Source organism: Panthera uncia, chromosome B1, assembly GCF_023721935.1.
Source record: "Panthera uncia isolate 11264 chromosome B1, Puncia_PCG_1.0, whole genome shotgun sequence".
NCBI lineage: Eukaryota > Metazoa > Chordata > Mammalia > Carnivora > Felidae > Panthera > Panthera uncia.
Genome location: NC_064811.1, coordinates 71,302,351 through 71,326,082, shown reverse-complemented (window position 1 = coordinate 71,326,082; position 23,732 = coordinate 71,302,351). Strand labels below are relative to the sequence as shown.

At 37.2% G+C, this 23,732-nt stretch overlaps 1 protein-coding gene across 1 annotated transcript in view; it reads right to left on the bottom strand.

Annotated features, from left to right (window-relative positions):
- Positions 1 to 23,732, bottom strand: part of HERC6 (HECT and RLD domain containing E3 ubiquitin protein ligase family member 6) — a 61,714-nt gene that overhangs the window by 7,285 nt on the left and 30,697 nt on the right. Inside the window, exons 11-19 of the mRNA XM_049630863.1 lie at positions 21,795 to 21,888; positions 16,491 to 16,680; positions 13,952 to 14,112; positions 8,966 to 9,079; positions 8,553 to 8,660; positions 7,084 to 7,245; positions 3,572 to 3,715; positions 2,100 to 2,266; positions 769 to 835 (exon numbers count right to left, since the gene is read on the bottom strand). Of these exons, the coding sequence (XP_049486820.1) occupies positions 769 to 835; positions 2,100 to 2,266; positions 3,572 to 3,715; positions 7,084 to 7,245; positions 8,553 to 8,660; positions 8,966 to 9,079; positions 13,952 to 14,112; positions 16,491 to 16,680; positions 21,795 to 21,888 (1,207 nt within the window). The remainder of the gene's footprint in view (positions 1 to 768; positions 836 to 2,099; positions 2,267 to 3,571; positions 3,716 to 7,083; positions 7,246 to 8,552; positions 8,661 to 8,965; positions 9,080 to 13,951; positions 14,113 to 16,490; positions 16,681 to 21,794; positions 21,889 to 23,732) is intronic.

The following is a 23,732-nucleotide window of genomic DNA, read 5'->3' as shown; positions in this document are numbered from 1 at the left end:
TGGGCCACATTGGCATGAAGGTTATTTCTGAGTTAAAAGCAATAAAAAACCTACAGAAGCGCACACACACAGACACAAAACCAAAAATTTAAACCCCCCCAGCAGATTCAGGAAAAGCTCTTTACCTCCCCCTCAACTGTCTAAAAATAATTTAGATAGAGGACCTGCACCCTTTTCCTTAGGTCAGAATGACATATATACCTCATTTTACCTGCCTTTGGAATTTCCATGTTTGTATGGCTTCCCTGTATGTACAAGATTAAATTTGACATTCTCCTGTTAATCTGTCTCATGTCAATTTGATTCTTAGTCCAAGTAGAAGGACTTCTAAAGGCAGAATAAATTCTTTCTCCCAAATACAACCACAATACCATTATACCAGTACCTTCTTCCCTATAAAATGTTAAATAACTGGGAGCTAAATAATTATTTGTGTAGTAGCCTTTTAAATACATATAAAAATTAAAAAAACCTACCCTAGTATATGTTGTATATTGTCTTACGCATTTAATTATTTACATTGTTCTCATCGATTGCGTAATTGCTGTATTTTCACTTATTTGAGAGGATATAAACCTAAGGTATCAAAGGAGGAACAGGTGGGAGGAACGTCTTACAGTACAGAAGTAAAATACCCTTCTGCCCAGAGGGGCAGGGCAGAAAATAAAAACAAAAACAAAGGATTCTCCTATTTAAGGTAATATAGTAAAAATTCTTCTAAAAAACAGATTCAAGCTAAACTATAATCTGGTTTGCATTGGTACTCACAGAAAAATATATGTAAAGCTCTTCTCCAATGTCATCAGCTTCATTATTTAGAATTTCTTGCAAATTCCTAATGAAAATTTTCATTTAAAAAGTTATTTTTAATTTTATTTTGTTTTTAAAGTTACATTTACTAATCTTATAAAATTTCAAAAGTAATGTTTAATGGAAAAAATCTTTGACAATATAGAAGTGTATAAAATGCCAGGTAAATGTCCTCTCTTTATCTTCCCACTTCCTCTTCCTAGATTTAACCTCTTTTTACAGTTTGATTGGTTGGGTCACTGCTAACACATAGACACTGCTGTGTCTTGATGGAAATTATAGAAAGGAGCCCCTTCCTGTAGACCAGTGTTTCTCAATCTGGGGTGATTTTGGACATAGAGGACATTTGGCAAAATCTGGAAACCTCTTTGGCTGTTACAGTTAGCAAACGGGTTGCCACTGGCACCTAATGGGTAGCAACCCTATAAGCTGTTAAACATCTTTAATGCTCAGATCAGCCTCCACAATAAAGATTTATCTAGCCCAAAATGTCAGTGTTACCAAGGTTGAGAAACTCTGTTCTGGATGGCCAGGGCAGTGTAAATCTGGGCAGTTTCTTTTTCCACTAATAGTACATGAGAAGAGAATCCTTTTCCCCAATCTGTTGCCAACTCAATATTTTATGAAAAACTTTTTAACATTTGTCAATCTAGAAGCAGAAAAAAGATCTCATTTTCATTTATAGTTCTTCAATTACTAATAAGGTTGAACATATTTTCATTTTTTATTAGCCATATATACACACACACACACACACACACACACATGCATACACACACACATACATACACTCAGCCATACATATTTATGTATGATGACACACATATACACATATATATTTATATATCAGCGATACTACTCCTTTGTCATATATGTTGCCAGTATTTTCCTTACAGGATTTAGTTTGCTTTTTAACTTAGAACAAGTATTTTTCAATTCTCAAAAAATAAAGTTGATGACACACTGATTTATTTAAATAAATATGACTATGATTTATTAAAATACATATAGCATGCATTATTCTTATTAAGAATATTGTGTTCTGTTTCCATCTAGATAAAATCAAGAGACTAGGCCAGAGCTCTAGGTTGATAATTAGAACATTTGGCTTTTCTTTATTTTTGAACATGTACTTTATTATAAGTCATGCTCAAATTCAAATTCATCAAAAGAGCATACATTTATTGCAATTAAAGACCTTTTCTCTGTGTGTATGTGTGTGATTAGCATCATTTATTCCTGAACAACTGAGACTTACTAATTACAGTCCTGGAAAAACATTTACTTACTTTCCGAGAAGAGGACTGAGTTCTATTAAATCTTGCAATGATGCCTTTTGGTCCAGAAGTTTCTTAAAGAGAGCCAGTGGGAAAGGAAGGTTGGCAACATTTAAATTGTACAGGGAGAGTCCACACAGCATCCCAAAGAGAAAATATCTCTTCTTCTCAAATTTAGGCTGGAAAAGGAAAAGAAAAAAAAGCAACCATAATATATTAGAAATAATCAATAATCCAAAAGGATAATTAGATGAGTAAAAAATGGTTTCAGTTCCCTTTTCTAAAAGTCCCAAATTAAGAACAAAATGGGCTTCAGGAAAATAAAGTTTGAAGTTTTACACAGGCTTTAATACAATTTAAATTTCTTCCATAAGTTAACATACAAATTGATAGTTCAGGTAAATAAACGAATTCACTTACTGTTACTGAAAGCATATGGGGGTATAAAAAAAATTTGCTCAGATAGCCTTATAAACCAAGGTTTTCATTATTTACTTTCATAGTCTTTGCCTTCAAATTCATGTAGAAAAACAACTCTGCAGAAGGAAGAGCACACTTTCTCTGCACTTTCATCGTGCATTAGGCATGTCATATAAGCGTGTCCCCTTGGACGATACTGCCCTCAGCCTAGGCGTGCTGACAAGGACAAGCATATGGGTCAGGGAAGGTGACTGATTCTGTCGACCGTGAAGGTGGGTGGAAAGAAGAGTCCTGATGAAACTGGATTCACTCTTCTCTCCACACTTGGTAGTCGGAGATGAGGGAAAACACTGGCCACATCTTGGTAGGCCATCACTACCATACAGCCGAGAGACCACTAGCCTGAACACTCTAAATACATTTGTAACATTTAGCCTCACAATTACTGTAAGTAAATAGGGCATGTAGATTGAGGCTATGAGGTAAGTGGCCCAAAGCCATTCACCTGCTAACATCAAGGCTGGCACTGGAATAGAAATCTTAGAATTTATATAAAATTCTAGGAATTCAAACTACCCCACAGTGACGGAAATCAGATGAGTAGTTGGGGTTGCATGGGCATGAGGCAGGGGAATGGGGAGAACGAAGCGGGGGAAGAATGGCATTGGAAAGGGGTATTAAGAAATTTGGGGGGATGATGAATATGTTCATTATTTTGACTGTGGTAATAGTTTCATGGCATATGCATACATATATCAAAACTTATCAAATCAGACACTGGATGTATCATAGTCCATTGAATCTCAACTATACTTCATAAAAGCTGTTTAAAAATTTAACGTGCATAAAATCACCTGGGGATCTTATAAAATACATGCTCTGATCTGGGGTGGGGCCTGAAGTTCTAATAGCTCCAAGAGATGCTAGAGCTGCTGCTCTGGATCATGAGTAACAAGGCTGTTTATATGATCGAATTTTACATTATCATGTATGGTTTCGTGTTGCGGTATATGGTATACTTTTTCTGTTCTGTAAAACTGTAAGAAAATAAATAAGAGACTCACGCTGACAGGAAACCACATGTAGGAACCCTCTTCAGGATATATGAACATTCCATATTCTGTCTTGGTCATCTCTTCAAATACACAGTGGAAGAACTCAGATTTTACCCCTTCTCCCACAGAACAAATTTCTTTAATAAATTCAATCTGAGGAAAGAGAACACACTCCCGGGCTCAGTTTTAAAATACAATGCCTTGATCTTTCTGGAAAAGTTTCAAACCTCCTGCAGCCATCAGAATTCCTAGAAACCCACACCCCTTTGATCCCACACCTCACTCAATTTCCTGCTGAGCAAGCAGATGCCGCAAACCTATTTATTGTCAGATTATTGTATGTGTGTGAATCCTTTACACTGTCATATGAACTAAGTAAATGAGGATTCTAGCCAGACTTAGTATTCACCAATTATGTTGACCAGATTCTTGAACAAGATTTTGATATGCTTCAGGTCCCTGGAACACTAAATTCCCTGATTCTTCTCCCTTAATGTCTACCTTCATCTCATCATTCAGACTTTATAGCTCTGGCTCTAGTCAACAGCTATTTGGTTTCTCCTGCCTCTCCCCTCATTAGAAACTCTGATAAATTGGGGTGCCTGAATGGATCAGTCCATTAAGCGTCTGACTCTTGATCTCAGCTCAGGTCATGATCTCACATTTGTGAAATCAAGCCCCATGCTGGGCTCAGCACTGACAGCATAGAAACTGCTTAGGATTCTCTCTCTCCCTCTTTCTCTGCTCCTCCATTTCTCTCTCTCTCTCTCTCTCTCTCTCTCTCAAAATAAATAAATAAACTTAAAAGAAAAGAAAACAAAACAAAAACTTCTGATAAATTGCCCTCCCAGTCCTTCTGGGTTTAGCAGCTTTGAAAGAACCATCAGACCTAACTGTCCATAGCCCTCCTGTAGGAAGTCACTATGAACTGTCCTTTTCTTTTTCTTTCTTTTTTTTTCCCCAGTTCTATTATTTATTTTATTTTATTTTTAAGTAATCTGTACACCCAACGTGGAACTCAAACTTACAACCCTGAGATCAAGAGTCACATGCTCTACCAACTAAGCCAGCTAGGCACCCCTTATTTATTTTTTAAGATGTTTTCTCTCTTTTTAAGTTTATTTATTTATTTTGAGAGAGAGCAAGTGGAGGAGGAGCAGAGAGAGAGAAAATCCCAAGCAGGCCTCTCACTGTCAGTGCAGAGCCTGATGTGGGGCTCAAACGCACACACCACGAAATCATGACCTGAGCCGAAATCAAGAGTCAGACGCTTAACCAACTGAGCCACTCAAGCGCCCCTATTTTTTAAGATATTTTCAAGTTAAACACTTTGACACTGAACACGTATGGTAGCTTAACCTACCCAAGTATGAGATGTAAGAAGCCAAAACTGTTCTAGCTTTATTAAAAGAAAAGTTGTGCTGCAGAAATTGTCCTTTTCTAAAGTTGGGGCTCTGTGGCTAAGTACTATCCCAGTTTTCCTCCTACCTACCTTTCTAACTACTTTTCCACTTCTTCCCTGGCTAATTTCTTTTTATCGTTATAATATAAGCTTCACTAAGCATTCACTTTCTCCTTCCTTTGCCTGGAAGATCTTATCTCTGCCACTTTGATGAACCGACTCCTTGGCCACAGACCATCATCTCATCTCCAACGGCCCACATTGTGTTCCATCTGGATATCCCAATAATAAATTAAGCTTACTTCCAATTTGCTAATTTCTACTCACTGAACACTGGCAAGTCTGCCTTCACTGTGGTCAGGACCCACTCACAAGTGGCCTCAACAACCTTGCCTTGTTAGGAGTCTGTATTTTGATTGGCTCTGTCTTGAAGCTCAGCTTCCTACCTCTTTGTCATCTCCTGTGGGCAGAATAATTTTCTATTGACTTCCTCATAATCAAAATTTAAAAGAAAGTAGATACAGAGGGAGATACACAACTAGAAAGTCTGGCCTATAAAATAGCTTCTTTGTTTTCCATTTAGTCCCACGGTGGAAAATATCCCTCTCCTGTCTGAGTGCTACCCTCCAGGTTCTGGCTTTCCCTCTGAGAGCCTAAGTTATCCTCTCATACCAGGAAAATCTCTCTTCTGTACAGAGTCCAGCTTTTATTTAAAAAGTTACTCATTCTATGTCCTCAACAGGGCAAATGATCTGAGCTCCAACACAGTAAAAACCCTACAGGTACCCAAAAGGATGAAGTGAAAGATGATTAGAATTAGAACCAATACAGTAGAAACTCTGTGACTAAAACCAGAGCCGGGGCCACCTGGGTGGCCCACTCAGTTAAGCCTCCAACTCTTGATTTCAGCTCAAGTCGTGATCTCACGGTTTATGAGTTTGAGCCCCGTGTCAGGTTCAAACTGTCAGTGCAGAGCCTGCTTGGGATTCTCTTTTTCTCCCTCTCTCTCTGTCCCCCCCCCCCTCAAAATAAATAAATAAACCTTGAGGCACCTGGGTGGCTCAGTTGGTTAAACTTCCGACTTCAGCTCAGGTCATGATCTCTCGGTCTGTGAGTTCAAGCCCCACGTCGGGCTCTGTGCTGACAGCTCAGAGTGTGGAGCTGCTTCAGATCCTATGTCTCCCTCTGTCTCTGCCCCTTCCCTGCTCATGCTCTGTCTCTTTGCCGTTCAAAATTGAATAAATATTTTAAAAAAATTTTTAAATAAATAAATAAACCTTAAAAATAAAATAAAACTAGAGCCAAAAAGTAGGAAAAGTATCTATTCTACCAGCTGCTTGTCGATGGCATTAATAGCCCAAATTCTGTACCCCTCCTCGATCCATATCTGTTGCATGTAACTCTGCAGTTTCTCCCATTAAAGAAGCTGAGTATATTTCATCGCCCTTGACTTGGGTTGAGCCATGTAACTTGCTTTGACTAAAGCAACTTCAGTTGTGTTATTAGGCTTGCTAACTTGTACCTCTGGCACTGAAGTGAGAAGAATACTATGCTTGCTGGTCCCAGGAAGATGAAAAGCACAGGAAGCAGATCCAAACTGTCCCAGCCAAGCTTAATCTAGCCTAGATCATCCAATACCTAGCCAACTCCCAAATATGTAAACAAGTGCAGACAAAAATCAGTAAAGCCGCCCAAATGAATTCGATCTAAATCAGCAGATCCTTAGTTGAATTTCAGATCTCTATAATAAGTTATTGTTATTTTAAGTAATTAAGCTTTGGGATGGTTCACTATGCAGCAATTTTGTAGTCATAGGTAATGAATAGTTAACACCTAATCCCAATATTCAATTAAACATCCCATAGCTTTTCTCTAAAGGGTAAGCAATTTTTTTTCTAATTTTTAATTAAGGGATCTCTGTGCCTGGTGTGGTGCTCAGTCTTACAACTCCAAGATGAAGAGTTTCATGCTGTACGGACTGAGCCAGCCAGGCACCCCAGATTGTGGAAAACCATACAGCTGATAACTATAGTTGCAAAGGCAGGCTCCTCCTTTACTACATTATATAAATGTTCCCCTTTCACATTAATAAAAATGTCCAATGAGACTTTTACTGTACCACTAATAATTTACAGAGGTCAGTGTCTTCAACTTGGCTTAACTGAAGCAGAGCATCTTCAACTAGATGACTTCGTCTGACTCTAAGTGTAAATGTAGGTTGTCCATCCTTTGTTGGCAGATTCACTTGCCCCCAATCCAGGTATTCTTTCTGTTTTAAGCCCTAAAAAAAGAAATATTTTAGGAATCTCATAGGAACACTAGGAAGTGTTTAATATTTCAAATAAACATAGTCTGCATAGCATATACTTATGCCTGCTACTGCTGTATATACTCATACTGTAATTATTTAAGAAAAAAGGGCATAATAATCTACACTACATTGTGAAAAACAAAGAGATCACAGGATCTGTGAAACCATGGCATCTAGGAATTATATACAAGGAATTAGTCACCATGGAGGTACAGCTAAATAATTACAAGCTATCTCATTTGTAGTAAACATGATCCTTTTTTAAAAAACATTTTTAAAAAGTTTTTTAATGTTTATTTTTGAGAGAGAGAGAGAGAAAATGCAAGTGGGGGAGGGGCGGAGAGAGGGAGACACAGAATCTGAAGCAGGCTCCAGGCTCCAACCTGTCAACACAGAGCCCGATGTGGGGCTTGAACCCACAAACTGTGAGATCATGATCTGAGCCAAAGTCGGACGCTGAACCCACTGAGCCACCCAGGCGCCCCTGGCAACATTTAATAATTAAAGAAAAAGGATTAAGCATCATTCCACTTTCCTGTGTGAATGTAGCCAAGTGACCCTGGTTGATGAGGAAAAGTTCTTTACAGAATTTAGTCAGTAACTTTGGAAGTAATGATAAGATTAGAAATAATGCCATTGTGCAAACTTCAACCAAAACAATGGATAGAATTATTAAATAAAATGTTGACACGGGGGTGGGGTGCCTGGGTGGCTCAGTCAGTTAAATGTCCAACTCATGATTTTGGCTCGGGTCATGATCCCCGGGTCATGGATCAAGCCCCATGTCAGGCTCCACATTGAGTATCAGGCTGCTTAATATATTCTCTCTCTCTCTCTCTCTCTCTCTTCCCCTCTGCCTCTCTCACCTGCTTTTGTGCTCTCTCTCTCTCAAAAAAAAAATAAATAAATAAATAAATAAATAAATAAATAAATATGATAAATAAATAAATGAATAAGTAAAGCATTAATGGGAAGCATTAAAATGGAAGAATCATGTGGTCACCACCTGAACCCACTGAAGAATCTCAGCATGAATAAGAGTGAAACAACCAGAAAGGATGCACTGAAGTATGGAGAGGTGAAAGAAAATTGGGCCTGGGATTTGCTTTAAAATACTTCAGCTAAAATAGTGACAACTAAAAAACAAGTCAGAAATGGGGAAGTGCAGCAAAATGTTGATGACTTCTGAAATTTTGTGATAGGGCTCACTACACCATTATCTCTATTTTGTATATGTTAGTAATTTTACATAATAAAAAAAAGTAGAGCATACATACCATTATTTTTAAATAGGACTCAGCTTGTAATAATTTAATTTTGGATGGCAAATTAAAAATAAATGGAAAATCACTGAAAATAATGGGACTGAGGTTTTCCGCAGGTATCTAAAAAATAGAAAGAGATAATAATAGTTTTAATAATTAAAAGGGGGAAAAACTTTTTCCCTTTACCTCATCACTGTAAATTGTTTTGCTCTATACTTTTTGGAATCTGTTTTTAAGAATTCAAATTATCTAGAAAAATTTCTAAGAAAATGTATTTCTAAAAAAATGATCATCTAATTTAGCAATTTAGCATTGCAGTGAAGAAATTTTCAAATCTTGAGTTATCAAAGAGATACCTACATAGCTATTAATATGTCCTCCTATAAAAGAATGAACATTTTCAGAAGGAAAAATATTACTCTTACTAGGTTGTTATCCCTAAGGAACAGTCTTCTTCTGTCTTCATGAAAGTTCAGCAAATAGGAGAGTTCGTTTATGTTGAAAGTATCTTCTGGTAGTCGACACCTAGCTTTATTTACCTTAAAGAAAACATGACTTGTTAGTTTTATTTTCTATCAATAAGTGATTATATATATATTACATATATATCATATATATGATATATATTACATATATGTAATATATATCATTATATTATATACATATATATACATATATAATATATCATATATATTACATATATGTAATATATATAATATATATAAATATAATATGGCTATTATATGATTAGAGCTCTATAAACCCAATGCATTTGTCAATGATGAAACAGAGTTCTATAAAACTTCCATTTTTTGATATATAATTTACCTAATTTTCATAAATACTGTAAAAGATAACATGTTGGCAGTGGAGATTAGTAAAACAATTCTTAGGGTACAGGTTTACTAGAAACAATTTCTAGATCTTGAGAATAAATCACCATAAAGGGGTGCCTGGGTGGCTCGGTTGGTTGAACATCCAACTTTGGCTCAGGCCATGATCTCACAGTTCATGAGTTTGAGCCTCATATTGGGCTCTCTGCTGTCAGCCCAGGGCCCACTTCATAACCTCTGTCTCCCTTTCTCTCTGCCCCTTACCCACTCATTCTCTCTCTCTCTCTCAAAAATAAACATTTAGAGGTGCCTGCGTGGCTCAGTTGGCTAAGTGTCCGACTTCGGCTCAGGTCATGATCTCGCGGTCCATGAGTGCAAGCCCCGCATTGGGCTCTGTGCTGACAGCTCAGAGCCTGGAGCCTGTTTCAGATTCTGTGTCTCCCTCTCTCTCTGACCCTCCCCCATTCATGCTCTGTCTCTCTCTGTCTCAAAAATAAATAAACGTTAAAAAAAATTTTGTTTAAATAAAAAAATAATAATAAATAAACATTTAAAAAAGGCACCATAAAAATCCAAGGAACTTTTGATAAATTCAGCCCTTTCTCCATTGATTAATATTAATTTTTCACATACTACTTGTCAGGTGTGAGACAAAACATAGCTAAAAAGTGTCCTTGCTGACACATAGCTTACAGTCTAGTACGGTAGTCAGCAAACTCTTTCTTAAATCCAAACAGTAAATATTTGAACTTGGGACCATACAATATCTGGTGCTATTCAACTCTTCCATTTTGTAGCACAAAACCACCTTAGACAATATGAAAACAAGTGTGGGTATGTTCCAATAAAACTTTATTTACAAAAATATGAGGCTACCCATGGGTATAGATTACCAACCCATAGTCTAGTAGATAAAAACAAGTAGTCAGGCAAGGAGGATACAATTTCTGATTGGAGAAGGACTTAAGGGGTTTAAGAAGGCTTTCCAGAGGAAGCAATTCTGGAAAATCAATGCTCTAAATAAGCCTCTATCATATCAAATTAATCCAAAAGATAGAAGACAGGAAATAAAGAATCTAAGAATATAAATTAAGGAAGTAAATAACACGTACAGGGGAGAGGATCAACAAGTAAAAAGATTGGTTCTTTAAAAAACTTTCTGGTAAGACTTTGTAAAAGGAAAAAAAACACACAACCATTATCAAGAATGAAAAATGGGATAAGCCTACAGATTTTGATGTGTACTTTTTCTTAAAGAAGTACATTACAAAACATCTTCAGTCTCATAAAGTTTCTCCCTTATCAAAATTCCCAATTATATTGCAACTACGTGGATGGAACTGGAGGGTATTATGCTAAGTGAAATTAGTCAGAGAAAGACAAAAATCATATGACTTCACTTATATGAAGACTTTAAGAGACAAAACAGATGAACATAAGGGAAGGGAAACAAAAATAATATAAAAACAGGGAGGGGGACAAAACAGAATAGATTCATAAATGTGGAGAACAAACTGAGGGTTACTGGAGGGGTTGTGGGAGGGGGGATAGGCTAAATGGGTAAGGGGTATTAAGGAATCTACCCTGAAATCATTGTTTCACTATATGCTAACTAATTTGGATGTAAATTTTAAAAAATTAAAAATAAAATAAAAAAAAATTCCCAATTATTTTCTGCCAAACATTTTCCTTATATGCATTACTTTAAAAATATGTGCATGGGTCACCTGGGTGGTTCAGTTGGTTAAGTGTCCAACTTCAGCTCTGGTCATGATGTCATGGTTTGTGGGTTCAAGCCCCACATTGGGCTTTGTGCTGACAGTGCAGAGCCTGCTTAGAATTCTCTGTCTCCCTCTCTCTCTGCCCCTCCCCAACTCATGCTCACGTTCTCTCTCTCAAAAACATATAAACATTAAAAATTTTTTTTAATAAAAGTAAATTTTAAAAAATAAAATGTAAATTAAAAAATACCTGACTCCTCATGATTCTTATTTGTCTTCTTAAGACTCCAATTAGCAATTCACCATAGCATCAAAAACAATGAAATGCTTACGAATCAATTTAATCAAGGAGGTGAAAGACCTGTACACCAAAAACTGTAAGACTTTGATGAAAGAAATTGAAGAAAACACAAATAAATGGAAATATAGCCTTTCTTTATGGATTAGAAGAATTAATATCGGGGGAACCTGGGTGACTCAGTCAATTAAGTGTCCAATGCTTGGGTTTCAGCTCAAGTCACGATCTCACAGTTTCATGAGTTCAAGCCCCACATCGGGTTCCTCACTGGCAGTATGGAAGCTGCTTGGGATTGTCTGTCTCCCTCTCTCCCTGCCTCTCTCCAACTTGTGCCCTCTCTGTCTCTCTCAAAATAAATAAATTTAAAATAAAGAAGAATTAATATTGTTAAAATGTCTATAGCAGCTAAAGTTATCTATAGATAAGATGTAATCCCTCTCCAAATTCCAAAGGCATTTTTCACAGAGTTAAGAAAAACAGTCTTAAAATTCATATGAAACCACAAAAGATTGAACAGTCAAAGCAGTCCTGAGAAAGAAGAACAAAACTGGAGGCCTCACAACTCCAGATTTACAACTATACTATAAAGCTATAGTAATGGTACTGGCATAAAAATAGACTCATAAACCAATGGAACAGAATCAAGAGACCAGAAATAAAACCTCACAAAAATGGTCAACTAACATTTGACAAAGGAGCCAAGAAAACTCAATGGGGAAAGGATAGTCTTTTCAATAAATATTGGGGCAACTGGATGACCATATTCAGAAGAATGAAATTGGACCCCTATCGTATACCACTCAGAAAAATTTACTTGAAATGGATTAAAGACTTAAACATAGGCCATAAAACTCCTAGAATAAAACCTAAGGGGAAAGCTCCTTGACATTGGTCTTGGCAATGATTTTTTTGGATATGACAACAAAAGCACAAGCAACAAAACCAAAAATAAGTAAGTGGGACTACCAAAAACTAAACTACAAAGTTTCTACACAGCAAAAGAAACAACAATAAAATAAAAAGGCAACCTATGAAATGGGAGAAAATACTTGCAAATTGTATATTTCATAAGAAATTAATGTCTAAAATATATACAGAACACATGCCACTGATCAAACAAAACAGTCTAATTTTAAAAATGGGCAGAGGAACTGAATAGATGTTTTTCCAAAGAAGACATACAGATGGCCAATGGGTACATGAAAAGATGGTCAACATCCATAATCATCAGGGAAATGCAGCTCAAAGCTACACAGTGAAATATCACCTCATACTTGTTAGAATGGCTGTCATCAAAAAAAACAAAAGATAAGTGTTGGCATGGATACAGAGAAAAGGGAACCTTTGTACACTGCAGGTGGGAATGTTAATTGGTGCAGCCACCACGGGAAACAGTATGGAGGTTCCTCAAAAAATTAAAAACAGAACTACCATATGATTTAGCAATCCCACTTCTTGCTATATTAAAAAATATATTCATCTGAATAAATATATTCACTTCAAAGGAAATTAAATCACTATCTCAAAGAGATGTCTGCACCCCCATGTTTAATGCAGCATTATTTACAAAAGCCAAGACAAGAAAACAACTTAAGCATCCTGGATGGATGAATAGATAAAGAAGATGTATATAAACACTGGAATACAATTCAGCCATGAGGGAGAAGGAGATCCTGCCTTTTGCGACAACAGGGATGGGACTTAGGATAAGTCAAATAACTCAGAGAAAGAAAAATATGTATGATACCACTTATCTATGAAGCTGAACTCAGAAACAGAAAGTAGAATGGTGGTTGTCAGGGAGTGGGGGAAATGGGAAGATATTGGTCAAAGGGTTCAAACTTCCAGTTGTAAAATGAATAAGTATAGATGTATCAAAGCAATATACTGCACACTTTGAAGTCACACAATATGTCAATTATGTCTCAATAAAGCTAGGTAAAAAAAAGAAATATACTACTTTAGAAATACCGGTGCATTAGTACTTCTGAAATGAACTAATTTTTGTACCTAATGTTTTCTCCTGTTGGGATTGATATTTTATGGTGAAATTGGTTTTGATTGCCATTTAAATTTATATTTATAAAATCATCTTACTTTAGCCAATTATTTTTAATTGAACAATACTAATTTAATTCTGCTCTTTACTTAAAATGCTCTGGCTCCTCCCTATCCCCCAACAATCATTAGGTTTATTAGTAGGCTAATTTTAAATTACTTCTGGATTATGTTGTGTACTGTACTGAAAATAATAATCATTCTCATTTTTTAGTATTTGTGCATATGATATATGTGATATATATTACATATAACCTGTATATAAAATATGTAACATATATGTAATATATATGACTAGAGTCTAGCCAATTAGCAAAACAAGCAAAATTCTGAATTACTAAGAACTGAATAAAATATTTTGTTTTAGAAATAAAATAAGACTCCAATTGGCTGAGACCTAAAAGTTTTTAATTGAGTAAAATCATATATATATATATATATATATATATGTATATGTATGTGTGTATATATATATATATATATATTCAGATGAACCCTTACCTTATACACTTGTTTCACCATTCCTAGAAGAGCTTTAAGATTGCAGTGATTCTCATTGGTTTCAATTTTAGGCCAGGAACGCAGCTGAGAGACGATGGCATTTTTGAGCATCTGGACCAGTGTATTGAGAGAAGATTCTTGCAAAGATCCCCAGCACTTCTCTGGGGGGTATAAAATCAGCCATGATAAATATGCACCCTCCAAAAAAATCCTCAGTTTCTTCCAGGTTCTTTAACATATGAAATAGATAACAGTTTCCATTTCTGATGGCAAAACATATAAAATATCTTGTCTCGGGGTACCATCCTGGACATTTATTACTCACAGATGTGAAAAAATGTTTTTCCCTCATCAAATATCATTGGAATTGAAAGTTCAGATGTAGGATTCTGAAGAAATGTGTTGATCATATTAATACTTGACTACTTGATTGATTTCATGATTTTCAAACAAAATTCCATAGAGTATCTATAAAATCTGAAAACTTGCATAAGAATACACACACATGCACACATATAATGTCATCAAGGACATTTTTGATTTGAGGAAAATAAAATATCTTTTCAGACTTTATGAACACCTGGTATATATGGATATATTTTTTAAATTAACTCAATAACAATATTTTAATATTACTTTGTTCCAACCTAGATATTTGTATCTTTAAAACATAATTCTCAGAAAGCAAACCTATCAAATATTAAAATAGCTAATTTAATTAAAATAATATGACCCAGATGTATGAAATGCAGACTTACATAGTAGAGATTCCATAAATGGACACAAATACATAGGATACTTGAGTATATGATAAATGTGGCATTACATATTAGTGGGAATGAAACAGATCATTCAGTGAATGTATGGGAACAACTGAAAACTTTTCCAGAAAAAGATAAAGCTTAATCAAGATAAACTCTGAATGGATCAAAGAGTTACACATAAAAATGAACCAATAAAAATTCTAGTAGAAGTGGGGCACCTGGCTGACTCAGTCAGAGTATGTGACTCTTGAACTCAGGGTCATGAGTTCAAGCCCCACACTGGGCATGGAGCCTACTTTAAAAAAAAAAAAAAAATTCTAGTAGGAGTATGGGAAATTTTTTTAAATTTCAGAGGGAGTAGGCTTTTTGAAATACGATCCAAACTCAGCGACCATATAAGAAAATGTTTACATAGTAGGCTTCATTAAAATATTTTCAAATAATTATGCATGTGAAAATTCCACAAAATAAAAAAAATTAATAACCCAGAGAAAAAAGACTTGTAATTCATATTATTGATAAAGAATTAGTTGCCTTAATCATTTTAAAGCTTCTAAATAGGAGCGCCTCGTTGGCCTAATCAGTTAAGCTTGATTTCAGCTCAGGTCATGATGTCACAGTTGTGGGATCAAGCTCCATGCCGGGCTCCATGCTGACAGCACAGAGCCTGCTAAACTTTAAAAAATAAAATAAAATAGGGGTGCCTGGCTGGCTCAGTCAGTTGAACATCTGACTTCAGCCAAGGTCGTGATCTCACAGTTAGTGGATTAAAGTCCCACATTGGACTCGCTGCTGTCAGCACAGAGCCCGCTTCAGATACTGTCCCTCTCTCTCTCTGTCCCTCCCCTGTTCACAACTCTCTTTTTCTCTCTCAAAAATAAACATTAAACAAATAAAGTAAAAACTAAAAAGCTAAATAAAAAAGAAAAACACTAACAACAACACATGGGAAAATGGGTTAAGAGGGAAGAACTGATAGTTTCCAGACTATAATATACAAATGGAACTGAGATATAGGAAAACCAGCACAATCTCATTCATAATGAGAAAACTAAAATTCAAATTAAGAGACTATTTTCTTCAGAATGGCAAATATCAAAGTCTAATAATACTGTAAAAAAATGTGTGGGCTGATGCTCTCATATTTGTTGATGAAATGTAAACTGGTATATCCTCTGTCAGGGTTGCCATGTTGCTCTGACCTGCAGTTTATTTAGATTACAATGTGAACGGTGGCCACTTAAAGTTCTGTGGAGGGTCTCTCAAAACTTAAAAAAAAAAAAAAAAAGTTAACGTTTGTTTTTTTTGAGAGACATAGCATGAGCAGGGGAAGGGCAGAGAGAGAGTGAGACATAGAATCCAAAGTGGGCTCCAGACTCTGAGCTGTCAGCACAGAGCCCAACATGGGGCTCAAACTCGCGAACCACGAGATCATGACCTGAGCCGAAGTCAGACACTTCACTGAGCCATCCAGGTGCCCCAAAATTTCTCAAGTTTTAAAACATAAACAAAAAGTTTTCAAGTATAGATTTATTTTGACTGGATCCTCTATGGTTATTAAACTCTGAAGTCAAAGCCATGTCCAAGTCTAAGAGTTACACATGCTTTGTATAAGAGTAATGATTATAATAATGTTAGGTTAATCTTTTCAAACATTCACATACCACATACCCAAACATTTGTGTATTTTTAAATCTTCTATCCAAAATTTGCTCCATCTTTTACTTCAGTGATTGTTGAGAGTACAGATAAAGTGAAAAATTAATCAAACTTACTCAGGACTCGTAAAGATCGGTCACTCATTTTACAAACAGCTTCTGCATATGGAACCACCAGACTCCTCCAGTTCTTAGAATCATGCATCACAGGACATTCTGGGAGCAGAAGGAAAACTGATAATGCTTCTTGGTGTGGAGAATGACATGGAAGAGCTCTGAGCAGATTATCCCTAAAACCTGTAGTTATCTGTGGTTGAAAGGATCAGGGAAAGGGCCCAGAATATATTAGATACAGATTATAGTGAAAAACAAGCTATGGGACTAGGGGTTTCATTCCACTATTTTCCAATGGTGTAATCATTTAGTTTTCCTCAGACCTTCTGTTCAAACTCCAAAACTCCTTGCATACCAAATGCCTCTAATGTATTATGTGAGAGCCATCCTCCCTATTTTATACTGGGATGCATGAAAGAAATAAAGTGAAGTCACATGTGCATGTACATGCTGTGTGAATCATGGACTCAATTAGAGACTGACACATCAAAGATCCATACCCAAATCTATGACTTAAAATCCAACATGGCAGAGATAATGGCATACGTTCACCTCACCAATACTGTTTCATTTTTCTTCTAGGCTCCCAGGAAGATGGCATTTCCCAGCCTCCCCTGCAGTTATATGGGGCCATATGATTGAGTTCTGGCTAATGAGATATGAATGAAATGTGTATATGAAATATGTATATCACTTCTAGGCATGACCCCTGCAACCTCTCATGTAACCTTCTATACTCGCTTTCCTTATCTGCCAACTGAATACAAAAGATATACTGGAGGATTTCATGGCTCCAGTGCCTAGAACTCCAGAAAAAAGGAACCCAAATCACTCCTCAGTGAAATTATGCAGAGGTGGGAAAGGTAGCAGAATATACACTCAAAGATATGCCACTCTGGGGGCACCTGGGTGGCTCAGTCAGTTAAGCGTCCGACTCCTGATCTAGGCTTAGGTCATGATTTCATGGTTCATGGGATCGAGCCCTATGTCAGTCTCTGTGCTAATGGTGCGGAGCCTGCTTGGGATTCTCTCTCTCTCTCTCTCTCTCTCTCTCTCTGCCCATCCTTCACTTGTGCTCTCTCTCTCAAAATGAATAAACTTAAAAAAAATATATGCCACTCTGGCATGAGGATTATTTTGAGCTGAAGGCAGGTGAGAAAAAGCAGGCACAGGACAAGCTCTCTGGCTTCCCTCTATCTACTTGAAAACAATATAAATTCCCCCTGTAAAGGTGTCCTCCTGCCGCTAACTTCTGTACCAGGAGAAGGGCAAGAACCTTATCAGCAGAGATGAACAGGCATTGAGAAAGAGTCTACAGAGGGACAAAACATAAGAGACTCTTAAATACAGGGAACAAATGGAGGGTTGCTAGAGGGGTTTTGGGTGGGGAATGGGCTAAATGGGCAAGGGGCAGTAAGGAGGACACTTGTGGGGATGAGCACTGGGTGCTATATACAGGGGATGAATTACTAAATTCTACTCCTGAAATCATTATTGCACTATATGCTAACTTGGGTGTAAATTTTTAAAAATAAAAGAGAAAAAGAGTCTACACAAATAAACCTTATGATCTAGACCTTATCTAACATGAGCTTCCCCAGATCTTTGCCTTCCTGCATTTTGGCGCCCTTAGAAGCTCAAGGTTTGGCGCCCTTAGAAGCTTATTGTTCTTTTGCTAAGATGCTATATAACCAAGTTCTAACCACGCTTTAGTTACTCATCACTGAGTGTATATGCAGCATGCACACACATATTAATAAACTTCTGTTTATTTCTCTCCCATTAATCTGTCTTTTCTCAGTCTAATTTGCAGGGTCCCAGCCAATGAAACTAAGATGGGTGGAGGGGAAACATTTCCTCTTCCTCCTCTGCATGTGTTTCCTGTCTCCAACCCTCATTGGACTACGATGTGAAAAGAAGTCTTCATTGTGTTAAGCCACTGAGATTTGGAAGTTGTTTGTTAACAACAGCTAGCATCATTTATTCTATTTAATAGATCTTAGATGCTTTTAACAACAGTGTCTATCTCCACATGTCAGAAGGATTAAGATGATATTTGCAACAATAAAAGTACTACATATTATTACATTAATGTTCTTACAATTTATTTTTTCCAGATGTCCAGAAGAACATGATTTATATGGAATGCTAGTAGGCATATATAGGAAAATAATGTCACACAAAGTCAAATAACTTTGAGAAAAATAGGGCCAAAACAGCTAGATTTCTTTTGGTGTATGACATCATAGAATCTTTGATTTACTGTTTTCAGGGAGCATTCTGTGAAACTAATGTTCCTTGGAACTCACACTGGGAATAGCACCCCAAGTTATCTCCCATATAACCTAAATAAATTTATTTTTTAAATGCATTCTAGGGGCACCTGGGTGGCTCAGTTGGTTAGGTGTCCGACGTTGGCTCAGGTCATGATCTCACGGCTCATGAGTTCGAACCCCACAATGGATCCTGTGCTGACAGCTCAGAACCTGGAGCCTGCTTCAGATTCTGTCTCCCTCTCTCTCTGTTCCTCCCCTGCTTGTGTTCTGTCTTGTCTCTCTCTCAAAAATAAATAAACATTTAAAAAATAATAAAATATATTTGATAACATCTATTCTTCATCTTGACAATAAAAGTATCTACTATATGGCACAAAAACAGACACATAGACCAATGGAATAGAATAGAAATCCTAGAACTAGACCCATAAACGTATGGCCAACTCATCTTTGACAAAGCAGGAGAGAACATCCAATGGAAAAAAGACAGTCTCTTTAACAAAGGGTGCTGGGAGAACTGGACAGCAACATGCAGAAGGTTGAAACTAGACCACTTTCTCACACCATTCACAAAAATAAACTCAAAATGGATAAAGGACCTGAATGTGAGACAGGAAACCATCAAAACCCTAGAGGAGAAAGCAGGAAAAGACCTCTCTGACCTCAGCCGTAGCAATCTCTTACTCGACACATCCCCAAAGGCAAGGGAATTAAAAGCAAAAGTGAATTACTGGGACCTTATGAAGATAAAAAGCTTCTGCACAGCAAAGGAAACAACCAACAAAACTAAAAGGCAACCAACAGAATGGGAAAAGATATTTGCAAATGACATATCGGACAAAGGGCTAGTATCCAAAATCTATAAAGAGCTCACCAAACTCCACACCCGAAAAACAAATAATCCAGTGAAGAAATGGGCAGAAAACATGAATAGACACTTCTCTAAAGAAGACATCCGGATGGCCAACAGGCACATGAAAAGATGTTCAACGTCACTCCTTATCAGGGAAATACAAATCAAAACCACACTCAGATATCACCTCACGCCAGTCAGAGTGGCCAAAATGAACAAATCAGGAGACTATAGATGCTGGCGAGGATGTGGAGAAACGGGAACCCTCTTGCACTGTTGGTGGGAATGCAAACTGGTGCAGCCGCTCTGGAAAGCAGTGTGGAGGTTCCTCAGAAAATTAAAAATAGACCTACCCTATGACCCAGCAATAGCACTGCTAGGAATGTATCCAAGGGATACAGGAGTACTGATGCATAGGGGCACTTGTACCCCAATGTTTATAGCAGCACTCTCAACAATAGCCAAATTATGGAAAGAGCCTAAATGTCCATCAACTGATGAATGGATAAAGAAATTGTGGTTTATATACACAATGGAATACTACGTGGCAATGAGAAAAAATGAAATATGGCCTTTTGTAGCAACGTGGATGGAACTGGAGAGTGTGATGCTAAGTGAAATAAGCCATACAGAGAAAGACAGATACCATATGGTTTCACTCTTATGTGGATCCTGAGAAACTTAACAGAAACCCATGGGGGAGGGGAAGGAAAAAAAGAAAAAAGAGGTTAGAGTGGGAGACAGCCAAAGCATAAGAGACTGTTAAAAACTGAGAACAAACTGAGGGTTGATGGGGGGTGGGAGGGAGGGGAGGGTGGGTGATGGGTATTGAGGAGGGCACCTTTTGGGATGAGCACTGGGTGTTGTATGGAAACCAATTTGACAATAAATTTCATATATTAAAAAAAAAAAGTATCTACTATATATTAAAGAACACTACTTTCCCTTCCAAATGTGGGGACCCAAAATGGTATATATACAAGATGACTTGAAACCAAAGGCATGTGGATACAGCTGATGTAGAAGGAAGACTTCAGATCTTCCCTTATCTGACTAAAGTCAGGGCCTTCCAAGAAACTTGGAGGGCAGGTTTCACTGCCAGGTAAAGACCAGCCACTTGCACTTGGATGAGAAATCACACAAACATTATCACAAGCTGTCATATCTTCCATTTGTCCCTCTTAAAGCCCATTTGTCTCCCTGAAAAGTCCAGTTTTCTCAAAGAAACCTCTTCTCCCCCAATCCCTTTTCCCTATTCCCTATTAATTGGTATATAAGCCCTCATCCCTAGCTGTTCAGGGAGCCTCTTCATCTAAATGCTCCCTGCAAACACAGGGAATATTTACTCAGTCTATTAATCCTGTTTGTTACTCAGTCTATTACTCTTTTTTTTGTTTAAATTTTTAATGTTTATCTTTAAGAGAGAGACAGACCACAAGTGGGGGAGGGGCAGAGAGAGAGGGAGACACAGAATCTGAAGCAGGCTCCAGGCTCTGAGCTGTCAGCACAGAGGCCGACATGGGGCCCAAACCCACAAGCCGTTGAGATCATGACTTGAGCTGAAGTCAGACGTTCAACCTACTGAGCCACCCAGGCACCCCATCAGTCTATTACTCTTGTTACTCAGTCATGAACTCACATGAACCTGAGTTTGTAGAGGGAAAATTTTCCAACACAACCCAGAATCATAAAATATCTAACTAGAATAGAGCTTAAAAAGGAACTCCATAAATAAGGAACCCCTCAAAAAGGTAAAGAAAATGTAACCCAAATAGGATAAGGGATGAATTGGTAGCAGATTCATCTTAACTGGATTTGACATTCATCTCAAAAGAAAGAACAGGATTTCTATTCTCCTAGTCCAGGTAAAAATTATCTTACTTCCCAAACTAGTGCTATATTCATATGTCTGCTAATGGTTATTTACCTCTCAAGCATTGGTTTTTCATGTTGAAAACAAAAGTACTGTATTTACAGGACATTTAAACATTCAGTAAGAAAGTAAATGCCAGCTTGGAATATAGTGTCTGGAATATAGTAACCTTATTGTGAACACTAGCCGTCTCCCTTATCACAGATTCTCTCTGACTCAGCTCCGAACAAAATTCAACTGCATTCATATTGGTTCCTATAAAGAAATTCTATTGTTCTATTTCTCAAGTAAATATTGGCTATTACCATGGAAGAAATCCATTCTGTTTTTGTCAACTTCTCGAAGGTATCTCTTGCCATTTGTAAGTCCACATCAATGGAAATCGTTTCTACAGATTCTCTTTGGATACAAGAAATGTAAACAAAACAAAACACATAAACAGATAGAAAAGAATATTTCTAAACTTCATACATATTTATTGCTTTATTTTATTAAATAGCATATATAAACATTTTTCTTACAATTTGTCTCCTTTCAAAATTATGAATTTTTTTGGCACACAAAAATAATTATAAAATTTATATTCTCCTAAAAGAGAGTAGGTTACTATTATTGCTAGAGTAGCTACAAGTTTGGGTTGCAATAATGGCAAAATTTCATAGGCTACATCTGAGAACCAAAAACGTTTACCCCCACACTCAGCCTGTACACTAAAATCTGAAACTACCCCCGCCCCCAACACACACAACACACCTTACCATCATCTACATTTACATTACTTTAGGATTCCACTGTTTCATTAGCATGACTTCACTATTTCAAAAGACACTAGCCCAGGCAAATGGCTTGATTGTTCATTATAGGAACTTCCTGAAAAGACCCATTAACTCTTCAGTGGAAAGCATTAACAGATAGTTTATGCTCTAAGATTGTCTGAATCTCTTGCCTAAAGTTGTTGCCTTGCTGTTTCCACCCACCCTGGATCACTGTATCTTCTCCCAATCCTAATCAAGCCTCCAGCTTTCCCCTCCCATGTTGAAAGACCTGGCCTAAACCAAACTGCCAATTCTTGATAAATTCCAAACTAGCCTTCCCTCTCAGAAACACTATCAAATCTTTGTTTAGGTATGGTGTTTTCCTGGGTTCTGTTGGTGATATTTGAAGAGACTTGAATTCTGTCAAATAATTTTTTGTAATGTTCTATCAAGAAATACTTTATGCTTGCTGAATAACTGGTCAAGAGTAATGCCAGGGCTAAAATATTTATGCAAATATTCAAACAAAGTATTTTAAATCTCCCCTTAAAATATTTTGTCCTTTGCAGTCTTTGGCATCTTAAGACCAAACCTCGAGGCTCATCATTCCTGGGAGGATACTTTTCCACTTTAGTAAGATAATATTCTAAGTGTAGAAAATATTCTATATGCAGTAAGGATTAGCCTGAGGCTAGAGCAGGGGAGAAAGAGAAAACACTGTTTGGCAGAGTCCCTGTCCTCACTTCTTGCCTGGATGGATGGCAAGAAGAAGAACGCAAATGGGAGAGGGAGAAGGCAGAGGGAAGCAGTGTCTGATTTGTCTTCTTCCACCTTTGACTGGGATATGTGGGGATGAACAGAGATGCTTTTTTTGGACTCTAGAAAGATAGTGTGTTGCGGCTGCAAGTGGGAAGCCACGGCATTCAGTTTCCCTGGGTTTCTCTGGTTCTCACAAGAAGTTGTTGGACTCAACAGTTCCTCCTGTCCCCTTGAGGAGTGACTGAGAGTGCAGCTGGATTAAGAATCAGTGGGACAGGAATGAAATCTTGCCATGTGCAAGTGTGTATAGAGCTAGAGTATGTTATGCTAAGCGAAATAAGAGGTCAGAGAAAAACAAATATATGATTTCACTCATACTTGGAATTTAAAAAATAAAACAGATGAACATATGGGAAGGAAAAAAAAAAAGAGAGACAGAAACAAACCATAAGACACTCTTAACGTTAGAGGACAAACAGGGTTGATGGAGGGAGGTGGGTGGGGATTGGGCTAAACAGGTGATGGGTATTAAGGAGGGCATTTATTATGAACACTGGGTGTTACATGCAAGTGATGAGTCACTAAAACAAAACAAAACAAAACAAAACAAAACAAAACAAAAAACAAACCAATGGGACAACTGGGGGGTTGCACAGAGGCAAGGAATACATGCAACATGAGTTAAATGAGTGCCACCTACTGGCCAGGTGGGGGTACAAGATGTGTAGA